Consider the following 22277-nt stretch of genomic DNA (forward strand, 5'->3'; position numbering starts at 1 on the left):
TTAAACCTGTCGAACAACGTATTACCAGATCCACGACTAGACAAATGTTAGAATCTCATAAGCGCGTCGACCCTCAAATACAATGTGCTAAGAAAGAAGCTAAGAAGCAAACCGGAGCCATGGGAGGAGCAGGGCTGGAGATTGGTTTTGTGGAGAGAGATCTTCAGCAAATGCTTTCAGCGCTTCAGACCAGATCTAAAGATGCTTAAGCTATTATCTTGGAACGTGAATGGAATGAACTCTCCACAAAAAAGGAAAAAAATATTTTATTATTTGAAGCAATTTAATAATGATGTTGTTTGCCTTCAAGAGACTCATATTAGGCTGCAAGACCAGAAGTACTTAGTGAATTCAAAACTGGGAACATTTTATGCTGCCTCTGATTTGGTAAAGAAAAATGGTGTGGTGATATATATAAATAAAAGATTTTCAACTAAAGTTATAGAGGCAGATGACGCTGGTAGATATATAGCAATTCAATTTGATACAGACTTCGGTTCCATTTTGGTGCTAGGAATATATGCTCCTAACCAATGCCAAGAAAGTTTTTATAAGATGCTCCATTTAAAAATTTTAGACTGGAACTTTAAGAGTATTCTAATAATGGGAGACTGGAATGGAGTGATTTCTCCAAAGATAGACAAGAGTACAAAGACGAAATTCACTACCAAATTACCAAAGGCTTTTTTTGATTTACAAGACGATTTGAAATTAAAAGATGTTTGGAGGACACAACATCTAAATGAGATGGATTTTTCTTTCTACTCAGATAGACATAAATCCTTTTCAAGGATTGATTTCTTTTTGTTAACACCGGATCTACTTCCTAAAGCCAAGAAATCCAAGATTTTCGCCAGGTCACTTAGCGATCATAGTCCGGTGTGGTTACAAATTGAATTAGGGATGAGGCCAAGAAGGTCTTGGAGAGTAAATGAAAATTTATTTAGATATGAAAAAAATGTTGATGAACTTAAAAAACACATGAAGGAATTTTTTAGTTTTAATATGAATAAGGGCACTCCCATTGAAATAGTTTGGGATGCAAGTAAAGCTTATATGCGTGGGGTCCTGATACATATGAACTTTAAACACAAACAAATTAGACAGAAAAGGAGAATGGAATTGGAAGATGAAATAAAACGTAAAGAACAGCTGCTTATAATAAACCCGAATGACCAGGCGCTCCAGATGGCGCTAAAGCTGTTGAAAGATCAATTTCAGATGCTTATAGCAGAACAAACAGCAACCAATTTGCAATTTGCTAAACATAACACCTTTGCCAACGCTAATAAACCTGGTAGATGGTTAGCATATACTTTGAGAAGGAATATGAATGATAGAATTATTGATAAAATTGAGTTTCGAGGGAAGATGGTATATCAACAAGAGTTGATTAAAAAATCATTTGTGGACTATTATACTAAGCTATATGTACAGGATAATATACAGAACAAGTTAATAGATGATTTTTTGGAAGGAAAAAGGGTTGCAAAAATTTCTGTGCTTCAAAAGGCAAATTTGGAACGTCTTATAACCGCTGATGAGATCACTTTAGTTATAAATCAACTTAAATTAGCTAAGGCTCCAGGGACTGATGGTTTGACTGCAATGTATTATAAAACTTTACAACTGGAAATGATTGAATATCTTACACAACTATTTTGTAATATACAACAAGGAGGTAAAATACCTCTCTCATGGAAAGCGGCTTTTATCTCATTGATACCTAAAGATAAAGAGGGCCCTAAGAAACCAGAGGATTACAGGCCGATATCTCTTCTGAACACAGATTATAAAATATTTGCTAAAGTATTAGCCAACAGATTGATGCCGGTTATTCAAGAGATTATTCATCATGATCAAGCAGGATTTATTGAAGGCAGACATATGAAGGAGAATGTAAGGCAACTCATAGATTTAATTGACTATCTTGATAAGAATAAGCAGATCTCTGCAGTGCTGGTTTTCTTGGATGCAGAGAAGGCCTTCGATCGAGTGAATTGGAACTTTCTAACCAAGACTTTGGAAAAGATGGATATGGGACCACGATTGCGGCAGGCGATTGGAGCAATTTATCAGCAACAAAATGCACAACTTATTATTAATGGAAATTTGTCAACAACTTTCGAGATACAAAAAGGCACAAGACAAGGTTGCCCATTATCCCCATTGTTATTTATTTTAACTTTGGAAGTCTTGTTGAACGCAATTCGGGACTCAAAATCCTTAGATGGCATAGCTATCAGGCAAAAGGAATACAGAACTAGAGCATTCGCCGATGATCTGGTTGTTACCCTTTCACATCCTTTGAAATCAATAATCCAGATGAAAAATATCATAATAGAATTTGGCATGGTGTCTGGGTTTAGACTAAATCAAAACAAAACGAAAATGATGGTTAAAAACATGACAGAGACTCAAAGAAAGAGACTTGTAAGTTTAGCAGGTTTTGAAATAGTTTCTAAAGTTAAATATTTAGGAATACAAATTTCAGAATCAAACACAAAACTTTTCTCAAATAACTATGAAGTGTTGTGGCAAAAGATACAGAAAGATCTTGAAGCGTGGAAAAAGTTACAATTGTCTTTGCTTGGAAGGATCTCAGCAATTAAAATGAACATTCTACCTAGATTTATCTTTCTATTCCAGATGATTCCGGTGCTCAAGTCAGATAAAACCTTGTTAAATTGGCAAACAACATTAAATAAATTTGTTTGGAAGGAGAAAAAACCGAGAGTAAAGATGAAGATTATGCAAGATACACGTGAAAGAGGTGGCCTCAGACTCCCAAACCTTCGATTGTATTATGAAGCTGCGGTATTAACGCATGTAGCAGATTGGTTTGGGAAAACAAAAATGGAATTGCTCAATATAGAAGGCCATGATCTTGTTCTGGGATGGCATGCATATCTTTTTTATGAAGACAGGGTGGATAAAGTGTTCAACAACCATGTTCTCCGTAGTGCCTTGATGAGAATATGGAAGAAGCACCGGCCCAATTGGGATTATAAAATACCGCTTTGGTTGGATCTTGCAGACACCATGGGGATCATGAATATTAAGTCACTCGGGGGTTGTTTATATAAAGATGTGCTTATTGCTGATGGGGGCGAATGGAAGTTAAAAACTTTGGAACAGCTGTTGGAAGAAGGAATTACTTTAAATTGGTTACATTACATACAGCTTCAGAAGAGATGGGAAGAAGATCGCAGGGTCGGCTTTATGGATAAAGAAGTGGAACTGATTAAGCAGATAAAAGAGACTGGTCCAAAACAAGTTAAAAGAATATATAATGTACTGTTAGAAAGAGACTCAGAAAGTGAATTGGTTAAGGATTGTATGATTAAATGGGCTCAGAATTTTGGGGAAGTGGTTATGTTGGAAACGTGGGAAAAAATATGGGTTCAGAATGTTAAATTTACACAGTCACAGAATTTAAGGGAGAATTTTTATAAAATGTTTTACAGATGGTATTTAGATCCTAAAAAATTATCATGCATGTACCCAAATGTTCAACCAAAATGTTGGAGATGCGGGTGTCTAGATGCTACCTTTTTTCATGTATGGTGGACTTGCAACAAGGTTAAAGCTTTTTGGATAAAAATATGGTGGGTTATGCAGAATGTATTTAAGAAAAGAATACAATTCACTCCACAAATGTTTTTATTGGGTATAGTTAAGGATTTTACCAAAGGGGAAACAAAATTGGCCTTGTATATGGTTACAGCAGCTAGGTTGTTGATTGCGCAACATTGGAAAAAAGATTTTTTGCCAACAATTGATCAATGGATTCAGAAGGTGGCGGGGTTCGCTGAAATGGCAAAAATTTCAGCTTTCTTAAAAGCTCAGAAACAGGAGGATTACACACAGGAATGGGCAAAATGGATTGATTATATACAGAATAAATACCAGACTAGGAGTTATTATCTAGCCTTTAGGTAAGAATGTTTAGACCGATAGATGATCAGAGTAAATAGTATATGGGATGTTTGGAATTATTAGAGTGGTATACAGCGGAAGTCAGGGGGGTGGGTTTGTGCGGGAGGTGGGGGAGGGTTAGGGTGGAGGGTGGGGCAATATATATGTATGAATAAATTAGAAGATGGGACTAATGAAACATTGTTAGGCTAGGAGAAATTTATATTAAGAGTTATAGATGTTAAATTAGCTTAGAAAATGATCAATGTGTTATTATTAATTTAAGACTAATCTCTATAGTTTTTGTTGGGAGGAGAGGGGTTATGAGCAATCTATTTTAAGATGGGGGGTGGGGAGGGGGTAAAGTGTTTGGTATAATATTTGAATGTGAATTTTTGCGGGGGGGTATAGCATTTGTATGAGATTTATATTGTATGGAGGGGGGGGGTGAAAAGGGGGAAAATTTGTTTGTACAAAACTCTTTTAATAAAAAAAAAAAAAAAAAAAAAGACTTGTGGACTTCAACTCCCAGAATTCCTCAGCCAACGTTCCTTTCATCTTCCATCTCAGTCGGCGTTCCATTCTAAACGCAGTTACTAGATGAAATAGATGCTCCCACCTCACTCTATTATATAGCTCCCACTATAGGACGTAAAATAACAGAGTTGGAAGGGGCCTTGGAGGTCTTCTAGCCCAACCCCTTGCTTGAGCAGGAGACCCTATACAATTTGAGACAAGTGACTGTCCAATCTCTTCTTAAAAACCTCCAGTGATGAAGCACCCACAACTTCTGGTGGCAAGCTGTTCCACTGGTTAATTGTCCTCACTGCTAGGAAGTTTCTCTAAGGTTGCTTCTCTCTTTGATTACTTTCTCGTCTTGCCCTCTGGTGCTTTGGACCTGTGGGCATAAGACCCCCCTGTATGCCAAAGCCCAGCTGTTGTTGGTATCCAGAAAGCAACAGCCCGCGCTGTCTTGCAGGACTATTTCAAGAGTCTCTACAAGCCACTCTTGTGGAACAAGCCAGGATCCACCTTTCGCTAGGTTTCCTGCTCATCTGAATGGGCTTCTTCCACCTGAAGTGAATCAGCAGCCAGAATCTTCTCCCTGCCTGCAGCATCTCGAGCTCTTTGGAGGACCACAGGATGACCGGGCGGGATGAGGACATGTTGGGATGCTCCTCTACCCTGCGGGAAGGCTGCTGGTAACCAGGCAACGGCTTCTCCGCCAAGACTGAAGCCTCGCAAGCCGCCCCTTCCACCCCCCCCCCTTCTTCCCGTGGGCGTAGGACTCCACTCAGCAGAGCACAGCACTTATCCAGTCATTAGCCCTGCATTAAGGCTCCTGGAGAAAGCAAGCCCATCTGCCATTCATCCCACCACCCGGGCAGGGAGAAAGGAAGAGGAGGGGGGGGGCAGTTCGAGGAAAGCAGGCATCAAGCAGCGGGAAAGAGCTGCTTGCTGCTTCCACTTGAGGATACAAAGCGCCTTAATAGATAGAACCACAAGAATGGATATAGATATAGATGGATAGATAGACAGACAGAAGATAGATGAATAGATGCTAAATTGGTAGATAGGTGGATGGATGGATGGAAAGATAGATGGATAGATGATAGGTGGATAGATAGTTAGATAGATAGATAGATAGATAGATAGATAGATAGATAGATGGATGGATGGATGGATGGATGGATGGATGATAGATGGATGGATAGATGGATGGAGAGATGGATGGAGAGATAGATAGTTAGATAGATGATAGATAGATGGATGGATGGATATAGATGGATAGATGATAGGTGGTACTCCTTGATACTCCTTGCAGACAGTTGGTCATTTGCATCCTTTTAGAGGGTCCTTGAGGCCACCTGGAGGTTTGTCTGTGTCCTCGGGGTCTCCTGAGTGGTGCAAATGGATGTGGAGCCTTCTTGGAACTGCTGAAAGGACTGTGCTGTAGACTGGAGATAGAGGATGTCCTGTCCATCCCTCTCCATTGAGAGAAGGTTGTTCAATTTGGACATAGGTGGCCTCTTTGACCCCTCTTCTTTCAAACCAGTGGTCCTCTCTGTCCAAAATGTGGATTTTGTTGTCTTCAAAAGAGTGCCCTGTGTCTTTCAAATGCAGACGGACTGCTGAATCTAGTCCTGATGGGCTTGTTCTCCTATGCTGTGCCATGTGTTTATGGAGGGGTCGTTTTGTTTCCCCAGTGTACAGATCTGCACGTATTTCACTGCATTGTACTGCATAGACCACGTTGCTCAGTTTGCACCTGGGTGTTTTATCCTTGGGGTGGAAAAATCCTTCCATTCCCCACCATCCAGTCAGAGCTGTAGAAGCTTCTTGGATGAGAAGTGAAATGTCTTCAAAGAAAAACCAGAACCTCCAGTTGCCTCTTGGAAAAAAAAAAGAGGGGAAAAAAGCACCTTTGGGACAACCTGGATGATTGAGAATCTCCACAGACCTTTGGGAGAGAGTTCCAGTTCCGTAGTCCCAGGTGCAGTCTTGATTTTCTTGACATTTCTATCTCTCAGCTACAAGCCCTGCTCGCAATTTTTAGCAAAACATGCCTAGTGACGAAAATCTGGCTGCGTTAAGGACGAGCTCAAAGGAAAGATAAATCACCTACCTCTGTGCATGATCTTGTGCTTTTCTCTCAAATACGTTAGACCTTTTATGACCTGTGAATCAAAAGAAGGCGCTAATTGCAAAAGCAAACAATTAACCGCAGGCAACTGGATAAACTTTGAAGGAACGTAACCGTATTCCTCCTTAATAGAATCTTCCAGTTTGATGCAGGCACACCCAGGTACCTGTTATCATTTTCTCCAAGCCCAATACTTTTTTTAAGAGAGAAAAATTGTTTGCAGCTCAACCAAGCACAGGGGCAATTTCCATGGGACAGGTTAATGTTTCTCAGTTTTGTCAACTTTAAGATGCGTGGTTGTTGACTCCCAGAATTCCCTAGCCAGCAGTGCTAGCTGGTGAATTCTGGGAGTCGAAGTCCATGCATCTTAAAGGTGACAAGGTTGAGGGACATTGATGCAGGTCATTTTACGTTGTCTTAAAACTTTAGGAAAATTGGGAAGCTATTTTTTTCCCCAGCCGATTATGACAGATGGAAAGCAGAAAGAGAAACGCACATAGAGAGAATGTCTTTTCCACTTGTCTTTTTTTTTCCTGCTTTTCTCTCTATGTGACCCCAATCCATATTGTGTGCCAAGGAACGGAGAGCTGTTGTTAAACACTATCAGGTTTAACTTCTGGCAATAGCACCCACAAATGTTCACCCATCTGGATGGGTCTTTCGTAATAATTCACAGCTCTTCCAAAGGCAAGTGAGTCATTTCTTTGCGAGAGAGGCAGGACCCAGCAAATGTGTTCCTGGGGATGGAGGCATAAAACAGAGGCTGCTACATGATTTACAATCCTTGGAGGGGAGGAAACATCCCTGATTTTGCCCCCTGCACAGTCAGCCTTATTTGAGGCCTTCATTTTGAAAGGAAAAGAAAGACAGAAGAAAAAAGGAAGAAGAAAGAATGAAGAGAGGAGGAGGAAAAAGAGGAGGGGGGGAAAGGAATAAGAAGAGAGGAGGAGGAGGAGGAAGGAAGAAGAAAGAGAGGAGGAAGAAAAGGAAGGAAGAAGAGATGAGGATGGAAAAAGGACGAAAGGAAGAAGAGGAGGAAAGAATAAGAAGAGAGGTGGGGGAGGAAGGAAGGAAGGAAGGACGAAGGGAGAAGAGGAAGGAAAAAGGAAGAAAGAAGGAGGCAGGGAGAAGGAGGAATGAGGAGAGGGGGAGAAAGGAAGAAGGAATGAGGACAAAGAAGAAGGAAGGGAGGAGGAAGAAAAGGAAAGAAGGAAGGAGAGAGGAAGAAGAGGAAGGAAGAAGGGAGAAGGAGGAGGAAGGAAGGAAGAAGAAGCGGAGGAGGAAGAAAGAAGGGAGGAAGAATTTCATGTCTCGTTGCCTTAAAGATGTTCTCACCACTCGCTCCCTTCTGGGCCTCTACCCAGAGTGACACCAACCATGTTGGCATCTGTCTTTTCACATGCCCAAATTACATACTTACTGCAATGCTGACTTTGCCGAGAATCTTCTCGGGAATTCTGCCAGCCTTCTTCAAGACTTGATCCAAGGATCCGCCATCCTATTAAGAAATGTTCAAGCAGAGAGAGAGAGAGAGAGAGAGAGAGAGAGAGCCTTTAATCGTGTTCATTGTCAAAGTGTTGAAACACGGCAAAAGAAAACCAGGAAAATGCAAATTTCGCAACTGGCTGATGAAACTCAACCTTTAAAAAGTTGTTTTCAGCATGGAATAATCCCTCATGGCTGGAGGAATAACGCTGAACCAAATCTCTGCAGCCCAACTCTTCCCAAACTGGCCCTTCCTTTGGTAATGTCAAGGCTCTAGTCCTCAAGTCTCCCAACTAAAACTCAGGATACAAGCACATTCCTACACTGTGTAAATAGTTTTTTTAAATACCGCGTTTCCCTGAAATTACGACATGTCCTGATAATAAGGCCATGCCACATTTTTCTGGTGGGCAAAAATATAAGCCCTCCCCCGCAAATAAGCCCCCTGGACAACCCCCCATCTCCGCCACGGAAACCGGGGGGGAGGGAGGCAAAGGTGATTGCGTTGCTTGGCGCCTTCAGGATACCCCTAGGTTGGTGAGCGGCTCTGTGCCCAGATGAAGAGGGGGGGTGCCAGGCGGCTGCTCTCTTGCAAGCGGGCTCCCAAAAAGCCGGGCACAGCCTCATGGGCGAATGGCTGTGTTACGCTGTCGCAGCAGTGCAACACAACAGCCATGAAGCGACCATGCTCACGAGCAGCCACCCGGCAAAACCTCCTTTCCAGCCGGGCACAGCGCCATTCACTGACCTGGCCAAGCCGCGTGAGCGCCACCACATGGCTTTTTCTGCGGCTTCCAAAATGAGTCTTCCGGCAGTGGCCACTCTGGGCGTACGCTCTATGGTTGTACGCTCTGCCGGCAGCTGGCCCACAATCATAGAGCGTACGCCCAGAGCGGCCACTGCTGGAAGACTCGGTTTGGAAGCTGCCAAAAAAGCCGTGCTGGGATGGCGGTGGCAGCGGAGGTGCCCTGGCTCTGTGGGGAGAGCTGGGCCAGGGCATCGTGAGGCTGGGAGGCGTGTCAGCGAGAGCGTAACAGCTGCTAGCGTAACCCCCCTCTCCAGCTGTGCAGAGCGCCATTCACTGGCATTTCGAAGGTGCCAAGCCGCGGCAAACAGACACTCACCTGGCTTGGCGATACCCCTAGGTCAGTGAATGGCGCTGTGCCCGGCTGGAAAGGGGGTTTGCCGGGTGGCTGCTCCTGAGCGTGGTCGCTTTATGGCTGCTGTGTTGCGCAACACAACACAGCCGTTCGCCCATGAGGCTGTGCTCCATTATTCAATCTATTCCTAGCTTAAAACTGATACTTTAGATATCTAATATTGCAACAATCCTCTTCTTGATTTATTTAACTCTATTAATTATATTGACTCTGTGTATAGTTTGAAAAGCAAGACAGAAGCTGCTAATATCCCACTGATGTCACGTTTCCCCAAAAGGATAAACACGATGCTCTCTGGACTGGAGGGCACCTTGGAGGTCTTCTAGTCCAACCTTCTGCTCAAGCAGACCCTGTACCATTACAGACAAATGGTCATTCAGCTGCACAAACCGTGCTTCTGCCAGACGCCAGTCTGCCCTAGACAATGGGGGGAAAGGAGCCACAGGGAAGGAAGGGGGCTAAGAAGGGAGAATCAAAACTACTCCTAGTCCCGTCCTGAGAGCCTTTGACTGCTTCAAAGTCAAGGCATGGAACTCAACATCATCCAACCCACCAAGACAGGGACCGTTACCAAAGCAATTTATTTTAAAGTAATCGAACAGGGGAAGGTAACCAGAAGGAGAAAGGGAAAAATTATCCAGGGAGCTTTTACATGCGAAAACTTCAGTTCCGGCTTTGCCTTATTATAACCGCTTGGCTTTTAGTAAAAGAATTCCTTTCCGTTCCTAGAAGACCAAGCTGGGACAGATCAGACTCAAATGGCTGTCCAGTTTTTTCTCCAAAACCTCCAGTGATGGAGAACCCACAACTTCCAGAGACGAGCCGTTCCACCGATTAATTGTGCTAATGCTCAGGAAATTCCTCTTTAGGTTAGATCTCTCTTTAATTATCTCCCACCTGTTACTTCTTGTCCTGCCTCGGGGTGCTTTGAAGGATCAATCCCCTCCCTCCTCTGTGGCAGCCACTCAAATACTGGAAAAGAGTTATCCAATCACCCCTCGTCCTTCTTTTCATTAGACATTAGACACACCTGGTTCCCTCAACTGTTCATCATACAGTTTAGACCCCCATCATCTCTGTCACTCTTCTCTGCATTTTTTTTTGGGGGGGGGGAGGACTTCAGAAAGGCATTTCATAAAGTTCCTCCTCTTTGATAAAATGGAAAAAATTCAGGGCTGGAGGACCCCCTACGAAACAGATGGATTTCCAGTAGATTGAACAACTGTGCTCGGTGCATGGTCCTGAATGGAAATTGGTCTACGTGGAGAGATCTTCAGCTTGAGTCATATTCAACATTTCTATAAGTGGAAAAGATGCACTGCAAATCTGTAGACAACACACACCCGGGAGAGACTGTGGACGTCTCAGAAAGCAAACTCAAGGTTGGAAAGAATCTTGATAGAATAACGGAATAATGGAAGGGACCTTGGAGGTTTTCTAGTTCAACCCCCTGCTCAAGGCAGAAGACCCTATACCCATGATGGCGAACCTAGGGCTGGGGAGGGCGTTTTCCCAAACTTCTGGTTGGGCCGTTGGGCCATTTTCCATCCACCCCCAGGCTTCAGGAAAGCCTCAGGAGCTTGAGGAGGGCGAAAAACGGGCCCAACGGCCGAACCAGAAGTTCAGAAATGATCCGTTTCTACCTTCCAGAGGGCCTCCGGGGGGTCGGGTAGGCCGTTTTCACCCTCCCCAGGCTTCAGGAAAGCCTCCGGAGCCTGGGGGGGGGTGAAAATCCCCCCCTGCACAGGTGGTGGTGGTTGCGCATGCATGCGCAGGTGGGTGGACACATGTGCGCATGCAATAATGCATTTGACCTCTCCCTCAGGGGCTCAGCCTGATCATCTCCTACAGAAATACCGAGTCTGGTTTTAGTTGCCAACATACAAGGATGCTGAGGAACTGGATAGAGTAAAGAGAACAGCAACAAAGATGGCGAAGAACTGGGAGACTAGAACACGTGAAGGAACTGGGGTGTGTGCAGCCAGAAGAAAGCTAAGAGGAGACATAAAATCACTCTTTCAATACGAGGGGTCCTTGGTGCTCTCTGTGAACTTGCTGGTTTTCTTGCAGACATCTCATTACCCAACTAGGTAACATTATCAGTGCTAATTGGGTTTGCAGAGTGGATTAAGAGGTGGAGAAGGAGGAAGAGGAGGAGGAGGACAATGGGGTCCTTGGTGTTCTCCAAGCTTGGTTGTTTTCTTGCAAAGATTCATTACCCAACTAGGTAACATCATCAGTGCTAGTCTACTCTTCCAATACTTGACAGATTACCAAGGGAACAGGTGTAGAACAGATGATACCTTTCTCCTCTCATCACAAAAACTACACAAACTACATCCTTCCCTCTCTTCACTCTTGATGGTCCTTTCCCCAAAAGTCTCTATTTTCTGTGAAGTCAAAACTAAATTTCTACCTCCAATTTCCAAGGAATATTAGCAACCCAACAGGGGAAGATGAGTTAAAAGCTCTGCTTGGCCACGAAAGAACCTCCGTAGCAAACATGGCTCAAAAAAAGAAGGAATCAAAAGCTATTTTTGTTGAATTATTTTTTGCAGGGCCCTAAAAGCGATTTCTTCCCCACATATAGAACTCTTCCGCCTCTCATCAAGAATCAGGTGAGGAGGGGCACAACTGACCCCCAAGCACAGAAACAGTGCTCTAACATGTGTGTGTGGGGGGGGGGGCTCCATCTGGTCAGACCAAGGCTGACAGATGTCCAAAATAAAGAGAGATTTTTGTTTCTATGAGCAGGAATGTCCAACGTTTTTTTTTTAAATGAACAGGAAGGTGGGTGTAGAAGGGAACAAGAAATATTGCCTGCAATGAAATAGAGGCAAACTCAGTCAGTTCCCCAATTCTTTAGTTCAGTGTTTCTCAACCTTAGGAACTTTAAGATATGTGGATTTCAATCCCCAGGGTTTATGTTGAAATCCACATATTTTAAAGTTGCTAAGGTTGAGAAACACTGAGGTCTCTAACCATAGTTGCATGGCTGGCTGGGGAATTTTGGGAGCTGAAGTCCACGTATCTTAAAGTTCCTAAGGTTGAGAAACATTGAAGTCATCGTACATAATTCCTAGGAAGGCAATTTGGGCATAAGACAATTCCCAGCACCGGTGGGATGGTAAACTGATGAATTTTCCAGAACAGGAAGTGAAATAGTCTTCTTTTCCTCAAAAAAATCCGCCCAGTTGCCTTTTCAAAATTAAAAACCACTTTTGATGCTATAACAAGAATAATAATTCATGAAATGTGTGTACTGAAATTCTGGATAGTTCACAAATCGCTAAAAACTTTTAAAAGAGACAATGCAGCAAATACAAAAAGAAAAGAAAAGAAAATAGCGGAGAGAAGAAACCCAGTTGGGAGTAAAAGAGAAAAAGGTCCAAAGTGCTTCTAATTACCATTAAATTTGGGGCGCTTTAAATCTCAGGGCAACCTCAGTCCAGAGAGCGGACGCTGCTATAGAGAGGGGCCATTTGGGGGTCCGGATAGATGGCCTTATTTGAGCCCTGGGTCAGTGCAGGACATGGGAGGAAAGCAAGCTCAGCCAACGTCTGCTTACTGTGAGAAGTAAGCAGGCGTTGTGAGCGAAAGCAGAATTTCTGGCCGGCAAATCCCCCAACAGATAGTCTCCAGGGACTCAAACCCTTCAAAAGAGCAACTGGGCCAGCAAAGCTGCATTCGGTAGCACGTGTTAATCCAACAAAATGAGCCTTAATCCTAATCCTCAAGGTCAGAAACCTTTTTTAAAGATTCGTTTTTTAGTGTTTCGTCTTGACCTGCCTTTCATTGGCTTTCCCAATGCAATGAGATGAACAACTCTGTCCTTAGGCAACTAGATTAGGATGGCTTCTGTCTGGAGGGCCAGCATCACAATTATGATGTTATTTTTGTGTTTAGTTGGTATCCATAGTTGGGGGTTGTTGTTTTTTTGTGGCATTTTTGTTCATTGGATTATTATACATTGCCCAGAGTTGCATTGCTGAAGCTGGTAGCCATAGGCAGGTTTTAAATCAGGAAGGGAGGGAGGGAGGAAAATAGAAGGATGGCTGAACAGAGGGACAGAGGAAAACAGAAGGACGGATGGATGAATGGATGGATGAGGAAGGAAGGAAAATCGATGAATGGATGAGGAAGGAAAATAAAGAGATGGATGAATGGATGAGGAAGGAAGGAAGGAAAACAGAAGGATGGATGAGGAAGGAAAGTAGAGGGATTGATGAATGGATGAGGAAGGAAGGAAAATAGAAGGATGGATGAGGAAGGAAAGTAGAGGGATTGATGGATGGTTGAGGAAGGAAGGAAAATAGAAGGATGGATGAGGAAGGAAAGTAGAGGGATTGATGAATGGATGAGGAAGGAAGGAAAATAGAGGGATGGATGAGGAAGGAAAGTAGAGGGATTGATGAATGGATGAGGAAGGAAGGAAAATAGAAGGATGGATGAGGAAGGAAAGTAGAGGGATTGATGAATGGATGAGGAAGGAAGGAAAATAGAAGGATGGATGAGGAAGGAAAGTAGAGGGATTGATGGATGGTTGAGGAAGGAAGGAAAATAGAGGGATGGATAGATGGAGACGAGGGAGGGAGGAAAGAAAATAGAAGGATAGATGGATGGATGGAAGGAAGGAAGGAACTTCTGACTCTGCTCCTCCAACCAACCTCCCCTAACCCTTGATGACTCAAGCGCCCCAAGCAGTCCCCCCTCCCCCCCCCCGCAAGCAGAGAGGGTCACTTACCATGTGCTCCATGCAAATACTGATCTCGCCGTCACTGTAAAAGGCCCCGTAAAACCCCACAATGTAGGGGGAGTTGCATTCGTGCAGGACTTGGAGCTCCCGAATTATCTGGTTACGAATTGCCGGCTTGATCTCCAGATGAATCAACTGCCAAAAGAACCAGTCACTGTGGGTTGCCCCTCGGTTCCTTCCAGGACTCCCAAGCCCAGCCCACCCTGCTGCCCGCAGATGACTCAAGGGGGCTAAAGCAGAGGGCAAGGCCTCTGATCAGAACCCCCTGCTGATCTTTACGGCTCCGTGCCAACAAGCCACCCCCCAAAGGTGCCCGTGCCATCCTTCATTTACCAACGTTCCTTGCCTGCCTAAGAGGGGAAGGCAAAATTCTAAGACTGAATATTGGCAGTCCTTGAGTTATGACCACAATTGTGACCAGGATTTCAGTCACCAAAAACGCAATCATGGTGCAAGCCATTGTCTGACCAGATCCAATTTTATGATTTAATTTTTCCCAAGTTCACTAACCAATTCAGGTAGCTGTTAAATGAATCACATGGTCATTGAGCAAATCCATCTTTCCCAGTTGGCTTTGTTTGTCAGAAGCCATCTGGGAAGGTCCCCAAGTCACGTCCACATGGTCAAAGACACCTCACAGCTGTACATTTGGGTTACAAGTATGTGAATTGCAATCGCGTGACTATGGGGTGGTACAAGAGTCCTTAACTTCTGGGGCAGGTTGTAAGTCACTTTGAAGGCTGATGTAACTTTGAACCATCCTCCAACGAAGAGTAGTAAATCAAGGACCACCTGTGCCCCATTTGAATCTCTACCTGAGCTCATGATAGAAGAGAAAGAAAGAGTTTGATACGGCAACAACAAGCTAGGAGGTGACTCATTTGTTCATTACGTCCCTAAAGAGTTTCTTAAGGACACGAGCTTGAGGAAAGCGAGCAGGCTCAGAGAGTGACTGGACCAAGCGCATGATTTTCCGCAGGTGAGGGCAGACTCCAGCCCAACACTTGGAGGCCTCTGCTGTTTCGCTTTTAAGCATTTTAAAACAAAAAACAGGTTGTTGTGTTCCGTGGACTGACAGCAGAGGTAGCAGGGGAGTCAGAGGAGGTTGAGGGAAGACCCGGGACAGCTTCAGAGCCTTTGGAAGGCCTTTGATGAGGAAGCAGAATCAGAGACAGATTTCTGTCCTCCCCCAGGTGGAGAGGCAGCTGTCTTCAGGGCCAGAGCTGAGTGAGGGGGAGGAACAGATGGGGCCCAACTCAGATGCATGTATGCATAAAGAGGAGAGGAGAACAACGGAAAGCAATAAGCCGGCTGTCGGGGAAAAGAAGTTGTAGATGCTAACCGGGCCTTTCCTGGCTGGGAAATAAACAGAAGGGGTTTGGGAGTGGCCTGTTGTTGCAGGCAGCTGTTCGTTTACATGTGTACATCCATCAAGTCGGATGCCTTTGCCAGAACCAGGTTTGAGCTTCCGACAGATTCTCCCTGCTGGGAAACAATAGGGAGTGAATTTGCCTCAGCCGGCGTGAACAGGAGCTGTTTCTGTTTGGCTTAATCATTGCAAAGGCTTTTTATCCTGAGTTCTCATGTCAGGCCTGCAGCCATCTTTTCTCTTGGGATCTTTGGCCTGCCACACTTTCTATTATTCTGCTATGGCATTTTCTATTGTGGGAAAATGGGACAGGGGGATTGTACAGAGTTAGATGATATGTAGCCATAACAAAATTCTTTCTAGAAAGCCAAGGTCATCCTTTGTCTTTGCACCCCTGCACCTGACCGGAAATGGATGGGTGGAACTGCCAGCATGGCAGTGGGAGATTGGACCATGTGATGGACTTGTGGGTGTGGGGAAAAGATCTTGAACTTTCAACTGGGTGGGGAAAACCAGGAAGTTTTCAGATTCGGGTTTTCCCAGATGTGCCAACATGGCTCCCTCAATAAATTGGAACTTTGAGCAATACTTTGCCTTGGACTCTGATTTATTTTTGGATGCTATTTGGAACCCTGACAACTGCTCCTGTCCTGTTTTAAAAAGGGGGTTGTTTTACTCGTGAGTAAGTGGTTTCTCATTGCTTTCAAAGGCTGGGCCAGAACACTGGTAATTGGAGGTACATTAATGCTCAGGACGTCACATTGTCCACCTCCAATTAATGACTTCTACAAAAGGCAGCTGATTGAATAAACCATGGTCAGAAATGGCTTAGCAAGACATGCGAACTTCGCCAGTCATGAAACTCACCTTCCTGGCCATGATGAGTCCAGAAGGCTTGTGTGAGACTTTGAAGACCACGCCACCATTCCCTGCGCCCAGTTCGCTGATCTTCTCGAAGTCATCATCCTTCAGTTCTCCCACTTTTTGCTTCTGGGTTAAAAAGGCCTCCAGCCGTTTTCGCTGCTGCTCATCCAGTTCCAACTCCTCCAATTTTTTCTGCAGGGCTTCCAAATTGGTCCTGTGGGTCCCAGGTGAGAGAAGGGAGAAACTCCTATTATTAAAGACACAGGAGCCGAGACCTCTGGGCATGCTCTTTCCTCTCAAGGTACAGAAAACTTGCTTGTAAGGAGTTTTGATGCAGGTTAGAGCAAAGCTGCCTTGTTGTTTCTCCCGTCACCCACTACCCTGACCAATTGTTATGGTGTTTGTGTCTTGCCTTTTGTCTGCGAGCTCCCCCGTAAGAGGAGGAGTGGCAGAATCTGGGGGTGGAGTCAAGAGAGGAATCAGCCTGGAATCCCAACGTAGCCACAAGCGAGCCAAGTCCTCTTGAATTCTGTGGAGCCTTGTCTAACTCCAAGCATGTGCAAACCATGAGTTGAGAAGATTCTTGTGCCTAGGGTGTTTAGCAATAAATCAGTCTAACAGGTAAGGTATATATGATCTTTTAGGTAGATACGATCTTTTTCTCTTGACATCTCCTTACAAAGAGCTCCCTCCTAGTTTTATCGCCCAACCACCCTGTGAGTAAATTGGGGCACAAGACAGCATGGCTCCTAGGCATCCCAGGGAGCTCTACAGCCTACTAAAGAGCAGGTGGAAGCTGCAAGATCTTCACATCCCACAATGCACCTCCTGAGGTTTGGTTGGGAAGCGAAGGACCAATTCCACTTTCTATGAAATGGATTCTTAGTGACTGGCAGCCATCTTGTGAGCGTGCTCCACTTCTGTTCTCAACGTTCCAGATATGTCCCTATCCACACACGTGTATTTTTCCTGCCTCTGTTCCTCCCTGTTGCACAGATGGAACACCTTAATGGGACGCCCATCCAGCAGAAATAATAGCAACCACACAAGCATCATTAATTAACTTTCAAACCGAAGAAAAACGTTTTCCATCCTCTGGGGTTCATTGATTCAACACAGCTGCCTTGTTCCCGATGAGCAATCATTTCCCCTACAGAGAATATTCTCAGATTTCATTTGCCACAAACAGATAGTACTTTCCATTCTGCTGAGATGTTTTAGGCGCTCCATGGAACCAAATCTGCAAGCCGTTACGCAACCCACTCACCCTTTGCATGGATGCACCTCACTTGTTCATCATTTCTCTCAAGAAAAATACAGTAAACAGGTTTAAAAGAAGACAACCTGAGATGCTTTGCCTCTTGTTCTAAAGGCCCATCATCTCTTAGACCAGAGGTCTCCAACCTTGGCAACTTTAAGCCTAGGGGATTTCAACTCCGAGTTGAAGTCTGCCAGGCTTCAAGTTGCCAAGGTTGGCAACCCCTGTCTTAGACCAATGTGGCAAGGTATGACGATTTCATTTCCCAGAATTCCATGCTGGCTGGGGAATTCTGGGAGTTGGAGTCCACACATCTTAAAGTTGCTACGGCTAACAAACACCACCGTCTTGGGCTTCTTTGAAGGTTCCTGCAGATGGTTCCTGGAGGTTATTTTTAAGCTGAGAGGTGTAAAAGCCATTCTGCTCTTCTCTTGCAGCAGATCCTGTCAGCTGCTAGTGTATTTTGGGGTCTTCAGCTAAGCACGTTTAAGGAGTTCAGGAAAGCCAACGGCCACTTTTGAACCTTGCTAACCAAAAGACAGAGAAATGAGCTGACGCCAACTGTTAAGCCTAACACTTTCCGCCTTGAATTTGGGCAGATGTTGCCAGATTAGGCTTGACCAGTTCTCACCATTAAGCAAGGCTCCTGCAGGTGGCAAAGGGCTTATGAGAAATCCAGCAGCAAAATCAGCGACAATTTGCAAACTCAAGCGCTGCACAGCAATGGATTTGTGGACCAGTAACTTTTAAAACAGCAAGAAATCACTTTTCACGCTCACAACAAAATGGGTTTTGATTAGAAGACAGCTACGGAACATTGCAATTTTCACAGAATGGATGGTTTAAACCAGAGGTCTTCAAACGTGGCAACTTTTAAGACTTGTGGACTTCAACTCCCAGAATTCTCCAGCCAGCATAGCTTCAACTCCCATAGCTGGCTGGAGAATTCTCGGAGTTGAAGTCCACACGTCTTGAAAGTTGTTAAGTTTGAAGACCTCTGATTTAAATTCTCCTTTGGTGGGAGGAGGGAGGAAGCAGGGGGCAATTTCCAAGCATTAGCTGAAAGTAAAAAGCTGTTAAAAGAAATAAAAAACCAAAACAGCTGTCTTTGCCTACCCCTTGTCTTTAGGTTGACAATCTCAAACCAAAATGTGAATAAGCTATCATTAGGAGCAACACAGATCTTCCATTAGTAAGCCACAGTAAATTTTCAACTGTCATTGCAATTGGATTATGTGCTTCCTGCTCCGGGAAAGATTCTTTTCCCTGAACAGAGTGGAACGCAGCTTGTGTTTCAAAAGGGCATCCGCTGGCAATGGGCTCCTTTCCCAGCTAACTGCTTACCCCAAGACCTGGGGATTTATCCAGTGAAATTCATGAAATTTCATTCATTCCAATTCCAATTCATGGAAGTCCAGGTTTACTCATATGCTGAACAATCTGAGATACACAAAACCACTATACAATGGCAAAGTCTACACATACCATCAAGCTTAGAACACAGAATCACAGGATTTGAAGAGACCTCAGAGGTCTTCTAGTCCAACCCCCTGTTCAAGGCAGGAGACTATACTATAAAAAAGATGTTGAGAATCTAGAAAGAGTACAGAGAAGAGCAACCAGGATGGCTGGAAATTAAAACATATGAAAAATGGTTGCAGGAACTGGGCATGGCTAATCTAGTGAAGAGAAGGACCAGGGGAGACAGGATAGCAGTCTTCCAACATTTGAGGGGCTGCCACAGAGAGGAGGGGGGTCAAAGCTATTTTCCAAAGCACCCGAAGGCCAAACAAGGATTAATGGATGGAAACTGACCAAGGAAAGATTCAACCTGGAAATAAGGAGAAATTTCCTGACAGTGAGAACAATCAACCCATGGAACAGAAGTTGCCTTCGGAAGTTGTGGGAGCTTCATCACTGGAGGCTTTCAGGAAGAGACTGGACTGCCATCTGTCAGAAATGGTGTAGGGTCTCCTGCTTGGGGGAGGGGTTGAATTAGATGACCTACAAGGTCCCTTCCAACTCTGTTAATCTGTAAATCCCAAGCAAATGGTTGTCCAGGAAACCTCCAGTGATGGAGAATCCACAAATCTGGTAGCCAAACTGTTTCACTGATCAATTCTTCTCACTGTCAGAAAATTTCTCCTTACACCTAGGTTGGATCTCTCTTTGACCAGCGTCCACCTATTGCTTCTTGTCCTGCCCTCAGGTGCTTTGAAGAAAAAGTCAATCCTCTCTTCTCTGGGACTCTCTCTTCTCAAGTACTGGAAAATGGTTATCATGTCCCCCTTAATCCTTCTATTTGATAGGCTAGACCAGGGGTGTCCAAACTTGGGAACTTTAAGACTTGTGGACTTCAACTCCCAGAATTCCCCAGCCAGCCATGCTGGCTGGGGAATTCTGGGAGTTGAAGTCCACAAGTCTTAAAGTTCCCAAGTTTGGACACCCCTGGGCTAGACATTCCTAGCTCCCTCAGCCATTTATCATACAATTTAGCCTCCAGATTGCTTCTCGCTTTAGTTGCTCTTCTCTGCGCTGTCTCGGATCTCACCATCTTTTTTGTATTGTGGTGACCAGAACTGGATGCATCATTCAAAAGGTGGCCTCCCTAGTGCAGTAGAGTGGTACTGTCACTTCCCGTGATCTTAGAAGTTATCCCTTGGTTGATGCAATCCAGGACTGCAGCACGTTGCTTAAAATCAGGTTGCCACTTTAATCAGAAATAAGGTAAAATACACAACTTCAGCCAGACAGCAGAAGAATAACAGAATTGGAAGGGACTTTGGAGGTCTTCTAGTCCAACCCCCTAAACCCCTCCCACCCCACATGCATGTACAACTCCCCCCAGGCTCCGGAGGCTTTCCTGAAGCCTGGGGAGGGTGAAAATGGTATCCCCTGGCCCCCTGGAAGCTGGAAATGGATCGTTTCCGAACTTCTGGTTGTCCCATTGGGGCCATTTTTCGCCCTCCCCAGCCTCCAAAGGCTTTCCTGAAGCCTGGGAGGGTGAAAACGGCCTCCCCTGGCCCTCCTCTTCTTCAAAGCCTCCAGTGATGGAGCACCCATAACTTCTGGAGGGAAGCCGTTCCACCGGTTAATTGTTCTCACTGCTAGGAAATTTCTCCTTATTTCTAGGTTGGTTCTCTGATAGCACCTTAGTAACTAACAATGGAAATGAGTAAGCTTTCATGAGCTTCTATCTTTATTTGAGTCTGAAAAAGTATTCCAGACTCCCGATTTCTGGCTTCCAACTAACTTGCTTCTGCTCCAACGATGAAGAAGTGCAAGAGGAGAATTTCAGAGTGATTAAACTGACTGCTGTTTTGGCTCCCACCCTTGCCAAAAAGATAATTCTTTAATTCAACAATTGGATGGAGTTAGAAGCAGGGACATAGCGGGAAAAGCCTCTTGCTTCCGCTCAACTTAAGTTTGCAGTTGTCATCAAGGTTGGCACTTCTGAATCACGAACGCCATCCATTTCTTCTCTCAAAGGGACCAGATAGCAGATAATGGGCAATTTGGTTCTCGGCCCAAGGAAACAATTCAACAGGCTGGGCTAGATGGAGGAATAGGCTGAGCTCACATCCTGCCTTAAGCCATCGTGTAATTTGGCCCTGATGGAAGGGGTTGCTGCTGCTGTTGCAATTCTAGGTGGAAACTATGGTTTGTGACTTAACGTGTTATGGAAATCCAGCCCACTGTGATTACGGTAAGTCAATAAACTCTGATTTAGCACAGTTTGAAAACCTAATGATATGATAGAATAGAATAGGAATAGAATAGGAATAGAATAGAACAGAATAAGGAATAGAAGAGAATTAGAATAGAATTAGAAAAGAATAGAATAGAATTAGAATGGAATGAAATGGAATAGAATAAGGAATAGAATAGAATATAAAACATAGGGAATGGAATGGAATAGAATACAATAGAATAAGAATAGAATAAAGAATAGAATTAGAACAGAACAGAATAGAATTGTAATAGAATAGAACAGAACAAGGAATAGAATAGAATTCTTTATTGGCCAAGTGTGATTGGACACACAAGGAATTTGTCTTTGATGCTTATGATCTCAGTGTACATAAAAGAAAAGATATATTCGTCAAGAATCATAAGGTACAGCACTTAATGATAGTCATAGGGTACAAATAAGCAATCAAATTAGTTAGTTAGTTCAGAACGCAGTTAGTTCAGAACGCAGCCGCGCGGGCTGTCATGGGGAGTACGAGGTACTCCCACGTAACACCTCTCCTGCGCGAGCTGCACTGGCTGCCTGTGGTTTTTCGGGTGCGTTTCAAGGTGCTGATTACCATCTTTAAAGCGCTCCATGGCACGGGACCTAGTTACTTGCGGGATCGCATCCTCCCACATACATCCCTGCGGCCAATTCGCTCACACAGAGAGGGACTTCTCCTGGTGCCGTCCACTAGGCAATGCCAACGGGCGACACCAAGGAGTAGGGCCTTCTCTGTGATGGGCCCAACCCTCTGGAATGACCTCCCCCCCGACATTAGAACCACTACTGACCTCCGCTCCTTCCGGCAAAAATTGAAGACTCACCTGTTCTGATTAGCAGGCCTGGCATAATTACAACTGTCCCTCCTGGCAAATGTATTAACTGGTTATTTTAGGGGTATTGTTTTTAACTTATTGTGTGTGTTTTAGGGGTTCAAAATCCTATATTTATATATATTGCTTTGTACAGTTCTTTTAATTCCATTTTTAACCTCCTCCATTCCAACTGTACATATTCAATTTTTATTGTATTTTGATATATTTTGCATGGACTGTACACCGCCCCGAGTCCCTTTTGGGAGAGGGGG

At 44.3% G+C, this 22277-nt stretch overlaps 1 protein-coding gene across 1 annotated transcript in view; it reads right to left on the bottom strand.

Moving 5' to 3' along the window:
- Positions 1–22277, bottom strand: part of MAP2K1 (mitogen-activated protein kinase kinase 1) — a 52298-nt gene that overhangs the window by 13860 nt on the left and 16161 nt on the right. Inside the window, exons 2-5 of the mRNA XM_081965227.1 lie at positions 16200–16410; positions 13952–14098; positions 7983–8060; positions 6545–6596 (exon numbers count right to left, since the gene is read on the bottom strand). Of these exons, the coding sequence (XP_081821353.1) occupies positions 6545–6596; positions 7983–8060; positions 13952–14098; positions 16200–16410 (488 nt within the window). The remainder of the gene's footprint in view (positions 1–6544; positions 6597–7982; positions 8061–13951; positions 14099–16199; positions 16411–22277) is intronic.

This window comes from Natrix helvetica, assembly GCF_964273705.1.
Source record: "Natrix helvetica genome assembly, chromosome: 12".
Classification (NCBI taxonomy): Eukaryota; Metazoa; Chordata; class Lepidosauria; order Squamata; family Natricidae; genus Natrix; species Natrix helvetica.